This window comes from Heterocephalus glaber, unplaced genomic scaffold, assembly GCF_053883595.1.
Source record: "Heterocephalus glaber isolate CG9 unplaced genomic scaffold, H.glaber_assembly_v1.0 deba00000347, whole genome shotgun sequence".
Taxonomy (NCBI): domain Eukaryota; kingdom Metazoa; phylum Chordata; class Mammalia; order Rodentia; family Bathyergidae; genus Heterocephalus; species Heterocephalus glaber.
In genome coordinates this window covers 9704698-9729060 of record NW_028258143.1, presented here as the reverse complement: position 1 = coordinate 9729060, position 24363 = coordinate 9704698, and the positions used below count along the sequence as shown (strand labels likewise).

Sequence of the window (24363 nt, the reverse complement as noted above, 5' to 3'; positions counted from 1 at the left end):
TGATAACATAAGTTCCTTAAATATTTTAAGTAGCCAGATCCACAAGAAAATGCAGTAGATGGTTTTGTACGGAAAATAAGTATAAATACTGTACTAATTTATTGTTTCTCTTTAGCATTATGATAATATCTTGGATCTCTGCAGCTGTTTTTTAATAGAGAACATCAAATTATTTCTAAATTTGAGTTTCACATCTCATTTGTTACTTAGTTACTGTTACCAGAATGATTATGTGATGCAGGTTTAGCTTCCTGATAAATGATACAGAATTCATTATCCAGATAGCTTATTTCATGTGAGATACAGTTAGAATTTAAGTTGTACACAGGCTTTTAAAGAATCTTACCCCTCACACTCCAAGAATAACACAATTTTAAAAATTTGTATTATTTACAATCTGACAATCTGGCCTAACTCTTACCCCAGTGCCTTTACGTGAAGTGCATAAGGTGACTACAGCGCATCCATCTGTCAAACCTAGAGAAACTGTTCAAAACAACCAGCCTATTTTTCCTCCTGATTTGCAAGTTAGTTGCACAACAGCTGTTTGCAGAGATACAGGTGAAACTTATGAAAATTCTGCCACTTTCCTTCAGAAATGGAATAAATCACCTTCCACATGCAGGGTATGAATTAGCATATTTATTCTTTTATACCTGCCAGGTATGCATTTCCTTCACATATGAACATAAAATAGGGGTTTGAGGAGCATAAAACTTCTAGTATATTGCATAGTTATAGGCAGTATTCTGTAGAATGAAGTGTGCAGGATTTTTTCCATACATATATAAAAGAAATGACAAAAGCTTTCATATAATATGAATTGAAGACTTCATTCAGCATAAGGAATGGGACTTAGATGTGGGAAGCATTTCTGAAGGAATCTAACATCAAGTCTTTTAGGAAATGTGAGAAAAATGACTTGAAAATTCCAGAAAGCATCTCATAATTAATTTACACCTATAATGAAGTTGTGATTTGGAAAGGAGGAAAGGAAAAGAACCCACATTTATATGAGAATTAGATTTCTTGTCAGATTTTTATAACACAGTAGGAAATTATCTAGCACCCAATACATGGGTATTCTGGATTATTCAAATGCAATTGATATATTTGTATGTATATATTTAATTATATACAAATGATTTTTCATGATAGAAATTGAATATTCTATGTTCATTATGAGCCCTCTCTTAGGGCATTAATTCTGTTTATATTACTGTAATTTTCCATAGTTCAACTGACTGTATCCTCTAAATAGTGTTCTGCACAATTCTCATTTGGCAAATATGACACAATGATCTAGGTGGATTTCTTTTTTACCCACTTAATGGAGGATAAAATCTAAAAATAAACCTTTACAGATCACAAGTATGTGAAAATAATGACATTAGTGACAAAATATTAGTTCCTTATTTTTGGACACATTCTTCTTTATAAAAGATAATAAAATGATTCTGAGCATAACCTTTGGAAGAATTTTTTGTTTTGCTAACTGGTAAATGCTTATGATTCCCAGAATTTATAGAAATAAAGCATGCAATTGGCATTATGTTGTGATGAAATATCGGGGCTTTTTTCTGAAATTACATTTATTTAAGATATAGAATATTAAAATCATGAATTTTTATAGCAGCTTTCTTGAGATAAAAGTTACTTTTTAAAATGTATAATTTGGTGGATTTTAGTATATTCTGAGTTACACAATCATTGCTAATATCTAATTCCAGAACATTTGCAGCATCCCCGAAAGAAACACTGTACTCATTAGCAGTTATTCCCCCATTGAATTATTTTTAATGGAAGAAAGTCAATTGAGATAAATGAGGCTACCCCAAGGTGTTGTAAAACCAGAGAAAGAATCAATGATCAATTTTAAATAACTTGGTTGCAATGATCTCTCCATCATATTCACTGCCATGTCTTAATTTAGAATGATTGCTGATGAATGTCTTAGTGAACATAATAATTTATATGCATTTGTAGTGATTTTCTTCAATGTGGTATTTTGCTATTGGCAGAAGGACTCAGAGGAAACATAAATAGGAGTGACTGAGGAACTTCTTTTTAGATGAATTTTTACAGCAACCCCTCTGCTTCTGCACAGTGTGTATTTATTTGGCCTAGTTTAGAAAGGAGGTAGTTTAAGAGACTTGTCTTACAGTCCTCTTAATAAATAAAAGACCTTTTTTACTTATACTATATATTCACTTTAGTGGTTCGGGTAAACATTGTTATGTAAACACAATCCTCAGGCTACATTTTGTCCTAGAGGAAGATAATTTAATGTTTTTGTTAAAGTTATTATTTCTTCCTTGGACTTAGGAGTCTGAACAGTGACTCCTTCTACACTCTACTTCTTGAAAGTCTTCAGTGTTCTCATCTGTAAGCTCTTGATTTCTTTCTTTCTTTGTTTTATTTTTGGTACCGGGGATCAAACTCGGGACCTTGTGCTTGGGAGGCAGGCGGCGGAACCACTGAGCTAAATCCCTGGCCTCTTTAGATCTAATTTATGAATTGTTTAAAATTTTACTTTGTTCTCTTTTTTTCTAGAATGTTTATTTTGCCAGTATTTTTCAGTGAAGAGTTAGATTGAAGCCAAGATTCCTCGCTTTGCACTTCCTTTGGTTAGCTGGTAATATAGAAGGCTTTACGGCTCAACAAATCCCTGGCAAAAGGGAAGGAAAACATTTCAAGTATATATTTCTGATCTCATATTAGAAACTTAATGTTTCTAATTTATCTAGGGACTAAGTATATGCTGTTAGCTTGCTAAGCATTTCTTATTTATTTGAAAATTCTTCTTTTCTGTGAGGACAACAATAATTGGGGAATATGTTTCCAACATGCAAAATGAGTTGTATCTTTCCATAAGCAAGCTTATAATTGGTCTCCTGCAGCCACCCAGCTTTGCATATGGTACTTAGGAGTCAATTAAAGTACCCTAACAAGCAATTATACGTTTATTGTTTAATTCAATTTTCACAACTCATGCTGTTCCCACTCAAAAGTTGCATACATGTCAGTCAGCATGTAATCATAAGTCCACACTTTCCTCAAACACTAGTTTTACAGAATAGGGCTTCCAAATACTGTGCTCCCACACAATGTGCACTGCACGGGGAGAGATCCAATACAAGTGCTTAGAGCATGCCAAGAGCTGGCTTTAGCTTGCAAATGGATTTATTTGGATAATGGCAAGTAAAAATGTCTTCTCTAGTATTGCCAGTTGTCACAGAAAGAGAATCGTGGTGACATCTTCTGAGTGAGTCAGAGTATGTAGACTGGCTGGTTCACTCAAGTGACTGAAATACAAGGGGAATGGGTAGGATTTGATCTTGAGTGAGAAACTTGTTTTGGTGAGGCCATGTGACCCCCGTCTTTGTGCTTCAGAAGGTCTATGGTAGGTAGACACCTTCCCTTTCCTCCTAATACAACTAGTGATCTTGATTTTGTCTTGTACCTACACTAGCCATCAGGGGTCAGGATTAGAGCAATCATTTCCCTTCACTGCAGCCTAAGTAACTAGACACAGAAAAAACTGGAAGACCCTGTCCTAAACAGCATGCTAGAGGCCATATCAATGTACATTCTTATTAGATGGGGCGTTGGTTCTTGAGCATAGGGTAGTTTGTGGGAATGACCAGGGCTGCTGTCACTTCCATGAGGTGGACAGTTTGGCACATGTCTCCGCAAAGACAATATAGAGTAAGCCTTCTTTTCCAGGATATAGGCCTTTCAGTTTGTTCTAGTTTTTCTTATTCCTTTCTTAACACCAATATTCCTCTAAAAAGATTTTCTTCTCATTGATAGGACAGGATAGGATAGGATAGGATCCAAGAAAATTGGATAGGGAAAATGGTTTTGCTTCTTTCATAATTCAGACTACATGAATACTGGTATTAGTCACTGAAACACACTTTTGTTTAATACAGATATACATTAGCAATAGTGATTAGTCTAGAATAAGAAATGTCAGTTTTTTTTCTTTAAGGAAACCCCAATAAAGTCATTTTAGAGGTAAGCTGGCTAGAAGGAAACCAGGCAGAAAGACTGAAAAACCAATTAACACAAAAAATGTAACATTGTGAAAGCAGAAAATGGGAAAGCAATTGAAAGACTGAGTGCCAACTCTGCTTTTCTTTCTGTTATTGAGAGTAGTTAATTTAGGCCTCATTTTATTCTAGTGGATGTGGTGATGCTCTACGTAGAATAATGGCCCCCAAAATGTCCAAATTCTAATCCTTGAAGCCTGTCAATGTTTAGCTTCCATGGGAAAAGGAATTTTGGAGATGCAAGTAAATTAAGACATTTCAAATGAAGAGATCACCCTGTATTATTTAACTAGGTATAGTGTGATCAGAAATGTTCTAATAAGACAGACTGGAGACAATGTTAGGATGGAATCCAAAGAAAGATAGGAAATGTAAAGATTTGGATTGCTGAATTTGGAGTTGGGGAAGGGGGTATGATTCAGGGATGGAGACAACATCTGAAAGCTGGACAGAGCCAGGTAACAAATTATCCACAAGAGCCTTCAGAAGGAAACAACTCTACTGCCTTGACTTTAGCCTAATGAAGCTGAATTTGGATTTCTGACCCTTAAAACTTGAAGAGAATAAATTTCTGTTCTTTCCTCCACTTTGTGGGACTTTTGTTGCAATAACAACAGTAATGTATCCTGGAATGAATTAGCATCACACACACAGACACACACAAACACACACACACACATACACACACACACACACACACGCACACACGCACACACAGAGCTTTCCTTTCCTTACGCCAAACCAAAAGTGTTGAGTTGTCCAGGAGAGCAGCCAAATTCTCCGCACCTAATACCTAGCCTCTCCCTCCAGACATGTGGCTCATGTGCCTGCAGCTCCATGATGAGCTTCAATGAACCCATCTTTTTACTAGCATCTGCCTAATGTGTCTCATTTGCTTTTCGGAGGACCCATCAGTACACAAGCCAGTAACAGGTTCAAACAGGTTCAGTTCTCCTGGGATTCAGGGCCTATTGGTAAAGCATATGAATTGTAGTCTTTGTATTTTTAAAATGTTTCTTAACTGACATGCTTAATTCAATTTCTCTCTCTCCCTCTCTCTCCTGTCTGCCATCATGACTTCAGGGAAAGTGACCAGATAAATGTCACTTCAGGAGGGAGAACAAGGCAGTGAAAGGGAAATTTTTAAAAGACAGTAAGGGGGAAAAGCTCTCCCCCTTCTTGCCAGAGTGCGTATTGAAAAAAGAAAGAGAATGGGGTAGGTGGCACAGCCAAAGGAATCTAGTCAAAGTTTCCCCTGACTCAGGAGTGATGCTTTAGAAATAGAGTCTGAGGAAGGAAGAGCATCATAAAAGAAGGGCTGCTGCTCTGGGTCCTGTCTAGAACTCTGGAAAGCAATTCCCTATAAGCACAGTCATGTCTTAGGCTGCTATGCAGGAGGGAGTTCTTAATGATGCCCTAGTTCCCTGAACTTCTTCAGCTACAGAGTGTCTCTAGAAATTTCCCGAGCCCTTCTAGATGATGGGATTGCAGCCAGTGGTGCTGGCTGGAGGCTCACAGGAGAGCCTACCCTGCACTTCCCTGGCCACACATCACATGGCCCGAACAGGGTATTGCACTCCAGTAGGTGCCAGGACCTGGTAAGACCTCATCAAGTCACCTAGAAGAGCATGCTGTCCAATCAGGTTGAGGGGAAATCAGTCACGGGATCTTCAATCTAATATTTTCACAATGGATGTCACCAAGGCAAGCAGTCACCAGGTGCACAAAGAGGTCTCTCCCTGCATGTAATAGCAAAGACCCAGAGAGCTTATAAAGGACCTTCATGCAGGCCTGAGGTCCTCATTGGCTGCCTCAGATGCCTGGATGCCATCTTGGGAAGAGAAACAAATGGCTGAAGAAGGGGATTTCCTATATACCAGAAAGGAACTATTTTAATTAGAGAAAAATGAATTAAAATAGCCAGAACTGAGATAGTGTTAATTGATATTTTTAACTTTCCTGATTACCTATTGGGATGGGAACTCTTAATGTTACATCAGGCCATAATGAAATATAATTGCAGCATACTATATTTTGCTCCTAGTTAGTCTCAGCTAGAGGGCCCCAGCCTGGTTACTATGCCTCAGACGCCTGCTATGCCCTTCTTGTAGCTGTATTTCTTCCCACTTTAGCCCCAGCAGAGTCTGTGTTCCTTCTTCCACCCACCCCTTATCCAAATTCTGCCCAAAACTCAGGACACTGGACTCTTGCCCAGTGGCTTCAGCCAGCCTCAAGGGCTTGTGGAGCTTCTCCCTGAGTCTGATCTCTGAGGAAATCTTGTATTCTTCTGAGCATACCCCAGCCCAAGGAGTGGACCAAAGTGGCCAATATGTCAGTTGAGCTTTGGGGATTGGTTTGCAGCACCCACTAACATGTACAAGTAGGCCCCTCCCAGGACAGAAACTAGCTACAGGTGAGAAGAGGTGAAGCCAACCCTGAAAACCTGTGCTGTCATACTATAGCCTGAAATTCCATATCCTCCCAGAATTAGTCATTGGAATATGACTTTGCAAGTCATTGTGAAAATGTATTTGCTAAGGTTGGAGAATAGAATCAATTTATTACACATTTTTACATTTCGGTAGTGGCTTTTAATTCTTTATACTTGTGGATGTGAACTCCTGTTGTATTCTAACCCTGATTCACACATATACTGGCAGTCTGGAGTGGTTATTAAATTAGCAACCTCACTACACAGAGACTGACCGTGTAATTAGAAGTGTTATAAGTTTTATCAAAGGGAAAGTCAAAGGTCTTACGAGTAGCAAGAGCAGAAAGCCAGCTCATCGCATCACTTGTTTCTCTGCACAGGAATTGTGGTGTTCCAAGCCCTTGGCACAGCTCCCATTGTTTACGCTGGACACATTTTTAATGCACTGTCCTTTCCAGAAAGTCTCCACTGACTGCCCTATGTCAGAGACCCCAGGCCTGAGCTCTTGCAGCACTCTGAGTCCTAAGAAATCTTATTTCTGTGTTTTATCCTTCTGTGCACACCTGGCCACACAAGTGCAGTCCTGACATATATGACATTCATTATATGAATGTTTGCTGAGCTGAGCAGTGGCCACGCACCCTTACAGCTCCTCCATGTGAATGTAAATTGAGCTCTGCACCTGAGCGGAGGCAGTCCACCACTGCAGGACAGCAACCTTAATAGATCCAGCCCTTCTAGTTTTCTCATGTATCACCCACATTTCCTGGAAATCATGACCTCTTGAAAGAAATTCTTTCTAGCCTTTTCTTTCAATGATTAGAGTTGAACTCTGGTCAGAAACAACCTCAGTAAAGTAATTTGGGTATCCTTGGTGAGGGTGATGAGTGTAGACAGATCTGATGTAGCAGTCTCCATCCTTATTTTGTCTTCCTAGGCAGAACATTATCATTTCTTATCACAAGGCCAGCAACCTCTGTCCCTTTATATCATAATTGAAAAGAAGAAAAACTTATCACAGCATGCCTAACAAAGTTTAGAGGTGATGGGGGCAGAAAGAGTAGCCATTTATTAACAGTTAATAATCTGCTGATTTTAGTATTATTTAAGCTGAAGAGGGCAGCCTGACCATCCCATATTAGCAGCAGTTCTTTAAAGACATTAACAGCGATGCACATTGAAATTTTGTACAAGTCTTTGTGTTGTTTCTTTTGCTGAGCTCTCCTTTTGTATTTGGGTATTCCTTTTTTTTCATCCTGCTAGAATGGAAAATGTTCAGATAATAGGAGAAATCAATTAGTAAATTGTCTCTCCACTCAAACCTCCCCTTTCTAGTACCTTTCTCCCGAGGCTCATTCTGTACAGCACTGAAGAGAAAAATGAAATTGCTGAACTCATTGCTATATCTTATGTACGTTTTTCGCCACTATGAGTAGGCCAATGTAACCTGAGTTAGACCTAAGGTATTTGAGGATTCTGAATCACCCTTCCACACCTACTTGTCAGGTGACTGATCTTGTCTGGGTGGCTTAGCTCAATACCTGCTTCCCTACTGTTCCTTTACAGGGATACCCTGCTATGATTGTCAGTCCCTCTGTATGCTTTTTGTCCAGAGCTCAAGACAGATGTATTTCAAACACTGCCCAATAATGAGATCCTTCTAGATCTATTTGAAGTAATTTTACCTGGGAGTACAATTTTCCTCCAGGGAAGGCAAAAATATTCCAAGTTTAATGAATAAAATATTATTAAGGATTCAATTGCCACACCCCATAGAGAATTCAAGTCAGGTAAAAACATGTGACAAGAAGGGTCAGAAGGAAATGTCTCTCCCTTTTCTAATGGAAAGACCTTTCCCACTGCTATAGCACAGTATTTTAAATACTTGAAGTTACCAAAAAAGAAATCTTTCTCTACACTGTGGCCTGCAAGTGATTTACTGTAGTCTGAAGGATCGAGGACTTTGAGTTCAAATAAATAGCAGCCATCTGACAGATAAAATCTCTGTAATGTCTTATTTTTTTCAACCTGCACACTACATAATCTATCATTCAGGACTGAAATACCTACTTTTCACTTCCATACCAATTTTTCCCAGGTTATCACCATTAGGGATGCTATAATATTGTACTACTATTATTTATCTACTTGTCACTGTCATTATGATATCCTTCTAGAAGACAAATTACATATATGCATACATACATGATTGTATGTATACCCACAGAGTGCTTTTATAATTGTTAATTTCTTATATATATTTTGTGAGTGTTTGAGTGGATGGATAAAGTCCAATAATGTATTCTAGAACAGAAGGTGTGGAGAGCAATGATTCAGTTGTATAAGCAAAGTTTAGTGTCCAGACCACAATAATTTTGGAGAAAGTGACCTTTAAAAGGGTTATTTTTCACTCTAAGACATTAGCTGTTTTGTTTTATTTTTTTGGTTTCTTTTTAAATTTTGTTTATCTAACATTCACTCTTCCAATCAGTAACAAAGCCAAAATGGTTGAAATGGTCAAGGATCCTTTGATAATTGTGTCTGCATATTGCTTTAATATTGATTACCTTTCTTTCTTTCTTTTTCTTTGTACCGGGAATTGAACTCAGGACCTTACACTTGCCAGGCAGGTGCAGCACCACTGAGCTAAATCCCTTGCTTTGATGTTAAAATCTTCATTAATTCAACTTCAGATAAGAGGGACATGGTACCTGTTTCTTCTGGATATGACCACTTTTATATCTAACTGAGGTATAAAGATATAAATATGCCAACATGCCTATGTACAACTGTTCACCCTCTTCCCATGAAACTCTTCTATTTTATTCAACATCTTCACCCCGATGCTCCTAGAAAGAACTCCCAACAAGTGTTAGATTTTAGTTTCTAACTTTTCCTGGAATTGTGATATTATGTGATAGCATGTAAGCTTTGTTTGTACAGACACTAAGTAGAATTCATAGAACACCACTATATACATATCAGAAAATAACTTTGGGACAGCCATGCAATCTTTGGAAGAGGCTACTAACATCAACAGTGTAATTCAAGGAAAGCTCCAGTCACACTCTTTAGAATTAAAGAAGAGTAATGGGATTTGGGATATCTTTCCTGGGCCAAGAACCAAGAGAGGTAATGGACACTTCTTCCTTCTGTCTCTTACATTTCATTCCCAATAGCCTTTTCATCATAATAATGTTACTCTCATTGAGTGGCTAGTTTTTCGGTAATCATTTTCTCTGCACCAAGTAATAACATAATGCAGGTATTATTATCATTCCTATGTCATGGGATGAGTTTGAATGAAGTTTATTTAACATGCCAAGGAAATGGTGAAAAATGAGGAGTTATTCTTAGTTTTATTTGACATCAAAGCCTACAGTTTTATCAGTATACTATATTGCTTCTGATTTGTTCCTCAAAAAACGCCATCTGGTTTAATCAGACTACTTACTTTTAAGGTGGTCATAACACTATATTTTGGTTGTGTGTCATTTAAATATTTTAAAAACACGTTTTGCTCATGAGTTGCACATGGAAGGGACCTGTGAATTGGGTTGTACCTCTGTCCACTAATTATCCATACTTACTCTCAGTGTCATCTCTTTTCATTCCTTTGAGTATTGTTTCCTGTGCTGAGTTTCCATTGTCACGGCATTATTACTTGCTACTTCTTTGATATTTCCCTACCCTCATGAGTAGTTCAATATACATTCATTCACAAAAATATTTATTAAAAGATGTACATATTAGAACATTTCTAAGAAATTATTTCATCTAGCTTGTTTAGATTTTCATTTTTAATGATCTTTTTTCACCTCCAACTTTGCATACATTCTGCGGCCCTTAGAGACCTCTAGTGTCTACACTATACTATACTACCAGACCAATTCGTACAAAAATGATGGATTTTATTTACTCTTTCTATTAATGTAATGAGTTTTGAGGTCATATCTGATTTATTTGGGTTTTTTTGGTACCGGGGATCAAAGTCGGGTCCTTCTGCTTGTGAGGCAGGCAGCAGAACCACTGAGCTAAATCCCTGGCCCCTGATTTATTTGTTGATTAATGATGATTTTAAATGTAGCACCAAAATCAAGAGAAGATTCAAGTGAAGTTTCTCCCTACTTTCCCCTTCAGATAAAGAGAATGGACAAGGAACAAATGAGGCATGAGGAGTGTGTGTGTATGTGTATATGTACTTGGCTTGAAGACTACTATCAGGGTGCTTGCATTGAAAAAATAAATACAGTGGATAATAATGATTGGTAGCATTAATTCATCCTTAGTGTATGGAAGACATTGTTTAGAATTCTCACCAACCTTTGTTGTAGAGGGTATTTACTTATTTGAAAGATAAAGACACTAAAGAAAAACAATTAAATAATTTAGTTTCTCTAAACTCACAGTGTTTGTAGCTATCATTAGACTACAGTATCAGTGCATTCCATCATATGTTATAGCGATTTTTTAAAATTTCTTATGCTTTTCTTCATTAAATCACAACTTAGTATATACCTTTGTAAATGCAATGTATTAAAATCTAAAGTTTGTATAACTTTAAAATAGCATTAAATTTTTATTTATCATAGCTTTCAATTATAAATTTATTCAAAATAAAGTATAGAAAATAAAAAATTGAAATAATTTATTTCCATGGGGAGGGGACCTCATTTATATACACTAGAGGATTACATTTCAGAGAGCATTTTTTTTTAAAGATTTTTAAAATTCCTTGTCATGTTATTCTGTGCATTGTCATCTTGGGAAAAAAATTAACTTGGCAAAAAAGTTCTCTAAATTTACTCCGAATTGATTATCTACACATGCTATTCAAATAACATTTGTTTGTACCCTATTTAAGATCATGCATTTTGTTGTATTCATCATTAATGGGTGCAGTATTCCCAACAAAGAAAATGCAGGTGATGTTGGCTTGATGTGCAGTGGATTTTGTTCCTAGGATGTGAATAAAAACAAAACAAAAAATAATCAAAATGAATGAATAGCTACATCTGCTATGGAGCAGATGTGCAAACTGGGAAGTATTTTGTGTGTATCTATTGTCATCTTAGCTAATTCCTTGGCCCCAAAGCATTAGGTGGCTTTTGCTTTCACCAGTTCTAAAAAAAAAAAGATTTATAATATTCAGTTAGACTTGTTCTCTATTGTGATGAGAATGCAAAATAATTTCTGAGTATAAAAGGAATAACTATGCCCATGTCTTCAAGAGTTCTACCTAACTTATCTTCCAGCAAGTTTAGTGTTTCTGTCTTAATATTTAGATCTTTAATCCACTTTGATCTTAGTTTAGTGCATGGTGATAGGTATGGGTCTAGTTTTAATCTTTGGCAGGTTGAAATCCAGTTTTTCCTACACCATTTATTAAACAGGCTATCTTTCCTCCAATGATGGTGGTTGGCTCCTTTGTCAAAGATGAGGTAGCTGAGCATGTCTGGAGTTGTTTCTGCATCTTCTAATCTATTCCACTGATCCTCAGGTCTGTTCCCTTGCCAGTAACATGCTGATTTTATCACAGTAGCTTTGTAGTATAGTTTCAAGTTGGAGATTGTGATACTCCCAGCCATGTCTCTGTTGCTTAGAATTGCTTTAGCTATTCTAGGTCTCTTATGGTTCCAAATGAAATTTTGGATTGTTTTCTCTAGTTCTGTGAAGTATATTGTTGGAATTTCAATTGGCATTGCATTGAATCTATATAGTAGTTTTGGAGGTATGGCCATTTTCACTATATTGGTTCTTCCTACCCAGGAGCAAGGGATGTCCTTCCATTTTCTTGTATCCTCTTTGATCTCTTTTTTCAGAGTGCTATAGTTTTCAGTGTAGAGGTCTTTTGCTTCCTTTGTTAGATTGAGTCCTAGATATTTCATTTTTTTGGATGCTATTGTAAAAGGAATTGTTTCCCTAATTTCTCTCTCAGAGAGTCTGTTATTTGTGTATAAGAAGGCTATTGTTTTTTGAGTGTTGACCTTGTATCCAGCTACTCTACTGAATCTGTCAGTTAAGTCTAGAAGTCTTCTGGCGGAGTTTTTTTGGTCTTCTATGTAAAGTATCATATCGTCAGCAAATAATGACAGTTTAACTTCTTCTTTTCCTATCTTTATTCCTTTTATTTCTTTCTCTTTTCTAATTGCTGTGGCTAATGTTTCCAGAACTACATTGAAGACATTGGCATAGGAAAAGACTTCATGAACAAAACCTCAGCAGCATGGGAACTAGCAGAAGAATCAACAACTGGGATCTCATCTTATTAAAAAGCTTCTGCACTGCAAAAGAAACCACCTATAGAGCTAACAGACAACCTACAATATGGGAAAAATTTTTTAGCAGCTGTACCTCAGACAAAGGACTACTATCTAGAATATATAAAGAATTGAAAAAAATCAGACCCCCCAAATTCAAAGAACGAATTCAAAAATGGGCATCTGAAATGAACAGACATTTCTCAGACAAAGAAGTAAAAGCAGCAAACAAATATATGAAACAATGTTCAACATCACTTGTCATTCGAGAGATATGGATGAAAATAACACTGAGATTCCACCTCACCCCAGAAAGAATGGCTGCTATCAAGAAATCAACAAATAACAAATGCTGGAGGGGGTGTGGGGAGAAAGGAACCCTTCTCCATTGTTGGTGGGAGTGAAGACTGGTGCAGCCACTGTGGAAATCAGTATGGAGATACCTCAAAGAACTAGGACTAGAGGTCCTATTTGACCCAGCTATTCCCCTGCTGGGTATCTTCCCAAAAGAATTAAAAGAATCATACCACAGTGATATATGTGCACCCATGTTCATAGCGGCACACTTTGTAATAGCTAAAGCTTGGAAGCAGCCCAAGTGCCCATCAACTGGAAACTGGATAAAGAAAATGTGTTTTGTTTTTTTTTTAATAAAATGGAGTACTACTCAGCTATAAAGAACAAAAAACTAGAGTCATTTATAGCTAAATGGATGCATATTGAGGCCATACTCTTAAGTGAAATAAATAGGACACACATGTAAAAATACCGAATAGTTTCTCTGGTGTGAGAAACTGAAAGTGTAAACAAGGGTTAAAACGATTACAATGAATAATTGATAATTTGAAATAGGAAAAAAGGTCCAAAGATGAAGGAGTGAAGGTAGGGGAAGGGGAAGGAAAAGAGGGAAAGGAAAAACTATGAGAAAAGAAAAAAAAAAGGAAAGGAAATCTATGTAAATTGGGAAGGGTGGAGGGGGTGAAGGGCGCACAGGTAATAGGGAAAAAAATAAGAACCAAGATATATCATGTGCAAGTACAAACACCCAATGATAAATGTAAACGAATTGTATACCTAAAATGTACCAATAGAAGAACTAAAAAACAAAACAAAGGATAACCAACATAAAGAAGCCACTACATGTCCTGAAGCCTCTTTTTTCCTTGGCATATGAAAGAGTTTAAGAATCTGTAATAACAATGATTTTAAACTATGATTTCTTTAGGATAATTAATTCAGCAAATATCCATCAACACGTAGCACATCCAGTGGCACTGTGCCAAATATGGATAGTCAGTGGAGGCTGGATCAAAGTTGCACAGGACACTTAAAAACAATAATATTCCCAGATTTTTTTGCTCAGAGATGCTGATATACATGGAGTTACATTATAGAATTTGTATAATCAAATAACAGACATGTTAGGAAGCAAGTAAGAAGATTAGCTCTGAACTGGGACTATTTTGCCCTCCGCCCCAAGATATTTGGCAATTCTTGGTAACAGTTTGGGGCATTGTTATGGTTTATATGTAGATGTCCTCCCAAAGCCTTATGTGTTCAGAGGCAGGAAGGTGATTTGATTTGGGGGCTTATAGTCAACTTACTGTTTAAAGTGTGGGTGGGGTCTGGTCAGAAGAGCCGAGTCACTGGGGGGATGACCTGGAAAAGTATATCTCCGTCCTGGCTCCCTACTTTGTTCTCTGCTTCAATACCACCGTGACCTTGAGCAGCTTTCCTCTGCCCAAGTCCTTCCACCATGCCTTCCTACTTTGGAGCCAGTTGACTATGGACTAAAAACTCCAGAAAATGAGAGCCAAAATAAACCTCTCATCCTTTAAATTACAGGTGTTGGGTATTTTGTCCTAGCAACAAAGAAAGTGACTAAACTCAAGGAACTTGTCTAACAACTTGAGGAAGTGTATGGTACTGGCATGTAATGGATACAGGACAGAGTTACTATTAAATATATTACCATGCGCAAAATTTTCCAGGAACTCATATTAAAAAATGGTCTAATATAAAATATCTAAATAAAAAATAGAAACATTTAATGTTCTGGAAGACAGAATAGGTAAAACTCTTGAAGACATAGGTGTTAGGCAAAGACTTTATGAAGAAAAACGGGATCACATGGGAAATATTACGAAGAATCAACAACTGGATCTCTTCTTAGTAAAAAGCTTCTGCAAAGCAAAAGACACCATATGAAGAGTGAAGAGAAAACCCACAGAATGGAAAAAAAAATTTCCAACACTTTCTCAGACAAAAGACTAATATCTAGAATACACAAAGAACTCAAAAGAATCAGACCCCCTCAAATTTAGAAACCTAACCCCCAAATGAGAATCTAAAATGAATATACACTTTGCAGAGGAAGAAATATGGACAGCAAATAAATAGATGAAAAAATATTCAACATCACTGGTCATTCAGGAGATGCAAATTAACACTGAGATTCTATCCACTCCAGAAAGAATGGCTATCATCAAGACAACCAATAACAAATACTGGCAAGCTTGTGGGGAAAAAGGGACCTTTCTCTGTTGTTGGTAGGAGTGTAAATTGGTACAACCCATATGGAAATCAGTATGTAGACTCCTCAAAAAAATGAAAACTAGAGGTTCCATTTGACTCAGCTCTTCCCCTTCTAGGAATCTTCCTAAAAGAGTTAAAAGCATCATAACCATAGTGATATATGCAAATCCATGTTTATAACAGTGTAGTTTGTGAAAGCTTAATGTTGGAAACAACCCATATGCCCATCAACAGATGAATTGATAAAGAAATGTGTTTATATACAATGAGTATTACTCTATCATAAAGAAGGATAAATTTGAGTCATTTGTAGGTAAACAGATACACCTTGAGCCTTAATTTTACATGAAAGATATCAAGCACACAAGTTAAAATATTTCATTGTTTCTCTTATGTGAGAAATCTTAAGGGTAAATAAGGAACAAAATGAAGGGCAGGGCCAGGGATTTAGCTCAGTGGCACCGCACCTGCCTTGCAAGCACACGGTCCTGAGTTCGATCCCTGGTACCAAAAACAAAACAGAACATGAAGGAGAGACATCAGGAAGTTGGAAGAAAATGTTCAAATGGAAAGGGGAACAAGGGAGGAGTGAAAAGGAGGTAAGAAAAGGAAAAAGGATTAAAGAAAAACAAAGAATGGAAAGAAAATATGGAAATAAAGCTTCTGTAAATTGGGAGGGGAAGATAGGTTGAAGGGAGGGGGGATGGCCAAAAAAGGAAAGAATTAAGGTATATTATGTACAGATACAATTCCCTATGATGAATGTGACCATTATGTGTGGTAAATATGTACTAATGAAAAATGAATAAATAAATAAATAAATATCTGATCTAAAATTTCAATAGTTCTATGGTTGAAAAATGCTGATGTATATAACATAAAGATACATCTTTAGAGTTCATAATTTATCAGGGTAAATAAAAGATGCACAAAGTATCATACATTCACAATCAAATAAAATGCGTGCTATGAGTCCAAAAAAACAAATAAAAGTTAAGCAAAATTTTAAAAATGGTTAACCATAAGATCACTGATTATTTTGTATTAGGGATGTCTTTCCTGAAAAAAAATGTGCAAGAAATGGAGAAGTCACTTGCAACTAATAACATATTTATAATGGGAATTATCCCAGATAAATTGTGTCTGTGCTCAAAAACTGATTTAAATTTTTTACTGAGCCTTGAATATTGAAAAGGAGAACAAAGTTAGCTTATAGACAACAGAAAATGCTTTTTAAGTACTGGCTCTGCAGTGAAAATAATGCTACCTTTGTAAGTGTCATCTAAACAAACAAACAAAAATCAAGTCTAGGAGGCATCCATAGGATTTTTAAAAATTGTTTTTTTCCTTTTGTCCTCCTCACTCTCACAGATTTTCTTCCTATGTTTATATCATCTCTAGAGATCAGATGCTCATAAGCAGAAAGTATAATAAATTACTTGAAGTTACTTTGGTTGCTGTCAATTTAGGGCTTGGATTAATAATGAAACCAATCAAGTACTCAAATACCTTCAATGGCAACAATAAAAATATGATTTCCAGGGAGCAATAAGGTTAGCTATGTTGAACACTGTATGCAATCATAGTGAAAATCAAATTTACAAACATCGGGGAATTCTACTATTTGGTCAAAGAACTAGCAGCTAACTGCTTTAATCAAAATAACTAAAAAAGAAGGTGTGCTTTTTGTTTTAAAGCTGTCTCATGTGTCTCTGATGATAACCAGTCGGCAGAGATAATGGAATGTCTAAAGCAGACAAGAGGCATGCCTCCCCTTGTGCAAGAATGTACTATCCCATGTCGAGAAGACTGCACCTTCACTGCTTGGTCCAAGTTCACAGCCTGCTCCAAGAATTGTGAAGCCATTCAGAGTAGGAGACGACAGCTCACAGGTAGGGTGTACCTTGTGCTCTTTAACTTTAGACAAGCTATACTTCTCTGAATCTGCCATGTCAAATATAAGCTCAAAATGCCCAGAATTTGTGTTGGGTGAGTCACTTTTTCTTTTTTTTAATTTCACAATATCTATTATACATTTTGGTCATTATATACTCTTTCACTTTATCACATATATTAAAAAATATTACATAGAGATATTGTTGTAATTCCAAATTTTTACAAAATATGGAAAAGCATAGATGATTCATTCTAATTCTCTTAGCAATATTCATACACTAAATATCAGATATCTTTAGACTATTCAAAAACTTGACTAAAGATTTTCAAACAGACAAGTCTTACAAAACTTCTTAGAACATATGAAATATCTCTGGGTTTTGTTGTTGTTGTGGTTGTTGTTTTTGGTACCTGAAATTAATGCCAGGGCCTCCTGTTTGTCAGGCAAATGCTGTGCCACTGAACTACAACTGTGGCCCTGCATTTTCTTTTCTTTTTTTTTTTTTTGGTACCGGGGATTGAACTTGGGTCCTTGAGCTTGGGCAGCAGGCGGCGAAACCACTGAGCTAAATCCCCAGCCCCTACCCCCTGCATTTTCTTTTGATTAAAAAGTATAAATATAGCCTTAAGTGTAGTAATAAAGAATAATTAGAGATTTCAGAGAACAAGTAGCTTTACAAAACTCATTTGCTTTCATTTCTCAGCGCAAAATCAGGGAAGGAATCCAGGACCTCAGTATCACTAAGCATGTGCTCTACCATTGAGCTTCATTCAGTACACCCTCATGTTTTTGATGTAAAATTCCATCTTCAGTAAGCTCTCCACTCAAATATATCACAAAATGAATTTGGAAACACTTAAACTTAGGTGATAATTTAATTATATTGTCCAAGTTTGAAATAAAAACTTGCAGTTTCATTTGGAGAAATTTATACATGGTGAATTCAAGGATAGCCTGAATAACATAGTGTGATCATGTCTTAAAAAATCAAAAATCATGTATATTTAACAAAACATTTCATGAGAATAATACAAGAAAAGAATTAAAAAAGCAGAGGTCAATCCTCTGAAAAACATAAACAAGATAGAGAGTAGTAACAAGGCAGGGGTAACACCAAAACTCATAATGAAAATGAGAAATATGTACACAAACTTTGATATTTTCATTTCTGAAAAAGATTCACATTCTTGCCAAAAACCAAAGAAAAAATTAATTGGTGAAGATGATGTGAACATGTAGAAAATGATATAAAAACAAGATTTGATGAGGTGATATATTATAAATTCTTTATATTCTATTTTTCATAAAACTATATTTCTAATCCCACTGGAGCAACAATAAATGTGACCAAAGTCTTCTACAATCCATTCCGAAAAATAAAGGACAGCACTCTATTTTTCAACTCACATAAAAAAGTAAGGAGAAGATTCTCTTTTCCTTTTCTGGGACACACTGTAGAGTTCCAGTTCTTTAGGTCTAAATGCAAGAAAACATGTAGAAACACTAAATTTATAAAAAAAAAAATCAAGAGTATTTGTGGTTCATTCTAAAGTAAGATTTGATATGTTTGGCATTACAAATCAAGAGGAACAGGTTTTCTTTAATATGTCCCACACTTTAATATAGCTCCTCAAACCTGGAGCAATGCACATAAAATGCACCCAGTTAATATTTGAGAAATGAATGAAAGATATGAACCATTTTTGACTATAAAGTTTTTTTTCTGTATAGTTTTGTAATCATTGTAGTCATATAGGGCATTTTATCCAACATCTTTTGAGCAACTAATGGCAAAGTTTCAGGAGTTTTATCATGCCAGAATTTCAGCAAGCTTACACACTGTCACTAGAAAAGCAAAATCCTAACCTACATTATTGCTTTTTGCCTTTATCTTATAAGCAATCTGACCCTTTAAAATTTTAATAGTGTAAATTAACAATTAAATTGCATATATAGATTCTGCTTTTGTGGCATATTATTATTTATCTGTCCTTTTTACATCAGCAAAAATTAATGGAAATAATAACAACTTGTAATTTAAGTTCTGGATCAGTTTTGCCTACAATATCCAAATAACTGGTACAGTAATGTATTTCACGGCTTGTCTAAATAATATGCTAATACTTATCTTAGCTGCACGTGTATTTGTATATGCAGAATATTTAACTCAGGGAATGGACAACCAAAGGAAATATGCCAGAATAATAAGTGAGATAATAAAATTTGTGTTGACATTGAAGAATTGAGCATAGATGAACATTTGTTCTCACGAGCAATTGAAATGCTATTTTCCTTGGTTTTGAGATTCCTCTATTTGAATGTGTTATAAATGTGATCACATTTATAATTTAACTCACTGTAATAGTTTTACTCAATCAACTCAACTAAAGCCTTTCACAGAATTTCTGCACTCAAACTGTATATGGATTTGTAAGTGAAAGTGAAATGTATAATCACAATAGAAACCAGATAAGATATACTGTACATTGTGCTTTCTCATCCACAAAAATTTGTGCATGTATTGTTCTATATAACATTGCCTATATTACTAAAATAAAACAATTTTCTTATAGAAAAAAATGTGATGGAACAGAATGTGTTTAAAGAGAATAATTTGAAGTTCAAGGACCAACTGACACTTTATTAGCCAGCACATATATAATGATGTTTTAGAAGCCACTATTCTAGTAACTCATTGCATCTTTGAGTTGAGAGAGAATTTCCTTTAGAGAGAAAGTTTCTAATTAGTGGCTAGGTTTTTTCCTTTTCTCCTGAAGGTTTACTAGTGATACTTGGCATCTGTAATATAAGAATGGAAAGTACTGAAAATCATAGGCTGTTTATTTAATTTAGAGCCAGCACATTTATAAATTATTAGAACTTTAATGATTTTGACTTATTTAAAATGTACTTTTTGTAAAAATTAATATTGAAGAACTATTATACACATTTCTTTTTTGTTGTTAAATTGTTTATTGGTACATTTTAGGTATACAACACAATTACATTTCGCATTGGGAATTGTACCTTTACATAATGCATCTTGGTTCTTATTTTTTCCCCATTAATAGCCCTCCCTTCACCCCCTCCACCCTTCCCTATTTAAAAAGACTTTATTTCCATTTTTTCCATTTCTCATCATTTTTCCTTTCCCTTCTTTCCTTTTCCCTGCCCCTCCCACTACCCCTACCCCTTAGGACATTTTCTTCCTATTTTGCATTATCAATTATTCATTCTAATCATTGGTACATTTTAGGTATACAATATAATGACATTCATCATTGGAAATTTGCACCTTTACATAATCTCTCTTGGTTCTTATTTTTCAACCTTGCCCAGCCCTCCCTTCAACCCCTCCAGTCCTCCCTATTTACAAAGATTTTGTTCCTATTTTTCCATTTCTCATATTAATCCTATTCCCTTCTAAACTTTCCCCTACCCCTCCCACTTCCTTCCCCTTTGCCCCTTTTCTTCCTATTTCACATTACCTATTATACATTTTATTCCTTATTTGCACTTTCAGTTTCTCACACCAGAGAAACTATTTGGTATTTATACATGTGTGTTCTATTTATTTCACTTAAGAGTATAGCCTCAATGAGCATCCACTTAGCTATAAATGTCTCTAATTTCTCATTTTTTATGGCTGAGTAGTACTCCATTTTATAAAAAAAACCACATTTTCTTTATCCAGTCTCCAGTTGATGGGCATTTGGGCTGTTTCCAAGTTTTAGCTATAACAAACTGTTCTGCTCTGAACATGGGTGCACATATATCACTGTGGTATGATTCTTTTAATTCTTTGGGGAAGATCCCCAGCAGTGGAATAGCAGGGTCAAATGGGACTTCTAGTCCTAGTTCTTTGAGGCATCTCCATACTGACTTCCACAGTGGTTACACTAGTCTACACTCCCACCAGCAGTGGATCAGGATTCCTCTTTCCCCACAGCCCCGCCAGCATTTGTTATTGGTTGATTTCATGATAGCAGCCATTCTTTCTGGAGTGAGGTGGAATCTCAGTGTTGTTTTCATTTGCATCTCTCGAATGACCAGTGATGTTGAACATATTTTCATGTATTTCTTTGCTATTTCTACTTCTTTGAGAAATGTCTGTTCATTTCAGATGCCCATTTTTTGGATTGGGTCTTTAAATTTGGGATGTCTGATCTTTTTAAGTTCTTTATAGATTTGAGATAATATACCTTTGTCTGAGGAACAGCAGGTGAAGATTTTTTACCACATTGTGGGTCTCTTAACACTGTTGCTGGCTTCTTTTGCTGTGCAGAAGCTTTTTAATAAGAAGAGATCCCACTTGTTGATTGTTTGTGCTAGTTAATGGGCAACTGAGGTTTTGTTCATAAAATCTTTTCCTACACGGATGTCTTCAAGAGTTCTACCTAACCTCTGTTCTAACTGGTTCAGCATTTCTATTTTAATATTTAGATCTTTAATCCATTTTGATTTTAGTTTAGTGCATGGCAAGAGATATAGGTCTAGTTTGAATGTTTGGCAAGTTGAAGCCCAATTTTTCCAGCACCATTTATTAAAGAGGCTATCTTTCCTCCAGTGAGGGTATTTGGCTCCTTTATCGAAGATGAGATGGCTGAGTGTGTCTGGTGTTGTTTCTGCGTCTTCTAATCTGTTCCACTGATCCTCAGGTCTGTTTCTTTGTCAGTAGTATGCTGTTTTTATCCCCATAGCTTTGTAGTATAGTTGCAGGTAGGGGATTGTGATACCCCCTGCCATGTGTTTGTTACCTAGAATTGCTTTTGCTATTCTGGGTCTCTTCTTGTTCCAAATGAATTTTTGGATTGTTTTCTCAAGGTCCATGAAGTATGCTGCTGGAATCTCAACTGGAATTGCATTGAATCTATGTAGCAGTTTTGGAAGTATGGCCATTTTCACTATATTAATCCTTCCTACAAAGGGACAGGGGATGTCTTTCCATTTTCTGATATCATCTTCATCTCTCTTTTCAGAGTGCTATAGTTTTCAGAGAAGAGGTCTTGATTTCTTTTGTTAGGTTGAGTCCTAGGTATTTCAGGTTTTTGGATGCTATTGTGAAAGGAATTATTTGCCCTATTTCTCTCTCAGTGAGTCTGTTATTTGTGTAGAGGAAAGCTATTGATTTTTGTGTGTTGTCCTTGTAACCAGCTACTTGACTGAATTTGGTTATTAAGTCTAGAAGACTTTTGGTGGAGTTCTTGGGGTCTTCTATATACAGTACCATGTCATCTGCAAATAATGACAATTTGACTTCATTTCCTATCTTTATACCTTTATTTCTTTCTCTTGTCTAATTGCATTGGCTAATGTTTCCAGAAGTATATTGAACAAGAGTGGTGATTGTGGGCATCCTTGTTTTGTTCCTGATTTTAGTGTGAAGGATTTCAGTTTTTGACCATTTAGTATGATATTTGCTGTTGGTTTTTCATAGATGGCTTTTATCAGTTTGAGGTAGAGACCATCTATTTCAATTTTCTGTAGGGTTTTTATCATAAATGCAGGTTGAATTTTGTCAAATGCTTTTTCTGCATCTATGGAGATAATCATATGGTTTTTGTCCTTAGCTCTATTGACATAGTGTATTACATTGATTGATTTGCATATGTTGAACCATCCCTGCATCCCTGGGATGAATCCCAGTTGATCAGGGTGTATGATCTTCTTGATGATCTTCTGCATTCTGTTTGCCAGTATCTTATAAAGGATTTTGCATCTATGTTCATTAGTGAGATTGGCCCTATAGTTCTCCTTTTCAGTTGCGTCTTTCTCTGCTTTGGGGATCAACGTGATGCATGCTTCCAGGAATGAATTTGGGAGTATTGCTTCCGTTTCAATTTCAGTGAAGACTTTAAATAGTAGTGGCAGTAGTTCCTCTCTAAATGTTTTGTAGAATTCATCAGTGAAGCCATCAGGGCCCAGCCTTTTCTTAGTTGATAAATTTTTAATTACATTTTCAATTTCATTGGTTGATATTGGGTTGTTCATAATTTTTAGGTCTTCTTCATTCAACTTTGGTGATTCATACGTATCTAGGAATCTGTCCATTTCTTCTGTGTTCTCCATCTTATTGGCATATAGTTTCTGGAAGTAGGTATTCATGATCCTCTGGATTTCTGCTGGGTCTGTTGTAATTTCACCTTTTTCATTCCTAATTGCCTGGATTTGGGCCTTTTCTTTCCTTTTTCTGATAAGGTTGGCTAAGGGTTTGTCAATTTTGTTGATTCTTTCGAAGAACCAACTCTTGGCTTCATTGATTTTTTTGTATCGTTCTCTTAGTCTCCATCGCATTGACTTCTCCTCTGATCTTTATAATTTCCTCCCTTGTATGAGCTTTAAGGTTGTCCTGCTCTTCTTTTTCTAGAAGCTTGAGGTTCAGCATCAGGTTGTTTAATTGGTCTTGTTCTGTTTTCCTAATATGCATATTCACTGCTATGAATTTCCCTCATAAGACTGCTTTCATTGTGTCCCGTAGATTCCTATATGTTGTATTGTCATTGCCATTTAATTGAAGGAACTGTCTGATTTCTTCTTTAATTTCCTCTGTGACCCATTGGTTTTTCAGAAATATATTGTTCAATTTCCACATGTTTATGACGTTTTTCGAGTTTCTTTTGCTATGGATCTCCAATTTCATCACACTATGGTCTGATAATATGCAGGGGATAACTTCAATTCCTTTGCACTTACTTAAACATGTTCTATGTGTGAATATGTGGTCTATTTTGGAGAATGACCCATGTGCAGCTGAAAAGAATATGTATTCTGATTTTATGGGGTGGAAGACTCTGTAAACATCTGTTAAGTTCATTTGTTCAAGAATTCGATTGAGTTCTAGTATTTCATTACTTATTTTTTGTCTAGTTATCTATTTATTTGTGACAGTGGGGTGTTGAGGTCCCCCACTACAATTGTATTAGTGCATATATGACTTTTCATGTTCGTTAGTATTTGTTTTATATAGTTGGGTGCACTAGTGTTTAGTGCATAGATATTTATGATTGTCATCTCTTCCTCTTGGGTTCTTCCCTTTACAAGGATGTAGTGTCCTTCCTCATCTCTCTTAATCAGTGTTGGTTTGAAATCTACTTGATCTGCCAAGAGGATAGCTACTCCTGCTTTTTTTCAGGTTCCCATCACATGGAGTATTGTTTCCCACCCTTTAACTTTCAGTCTATGAGT

At 36.0% G+C, this 24363-nt stretch overlaps 1 protein-coding gene across 9 annotated transcripts in view; it reads left to right on the top strand.

Moving 5' to 3' along the window:
- The window catches only part of Thsd7b (thrombospondin type 1 domain containing 7B), a 1329200-nt gene that overhangs the window by 1039263 nt on the left and 265574 nt on the right, over positions 1-24363 (top strand). For 8 of the 9 annotated variants that reach the window (XM_087197681.1, XM_087197682.1, XM_087197687.1 and 5 more), the window contains one exon: positions 16979-17173. The exons of the other annotated variant lie outside the window; for it this stretch is intronic. In XM_087197681.1, the coding sequence (XP_087053807.1) occupies positions 16979-17173 (195 nt within the window). The remainder of the gene's footprint in view (positions 1-16978; positions 17174-24363) is intronic. 9 annotated transcript variants of the gene reach the window in all.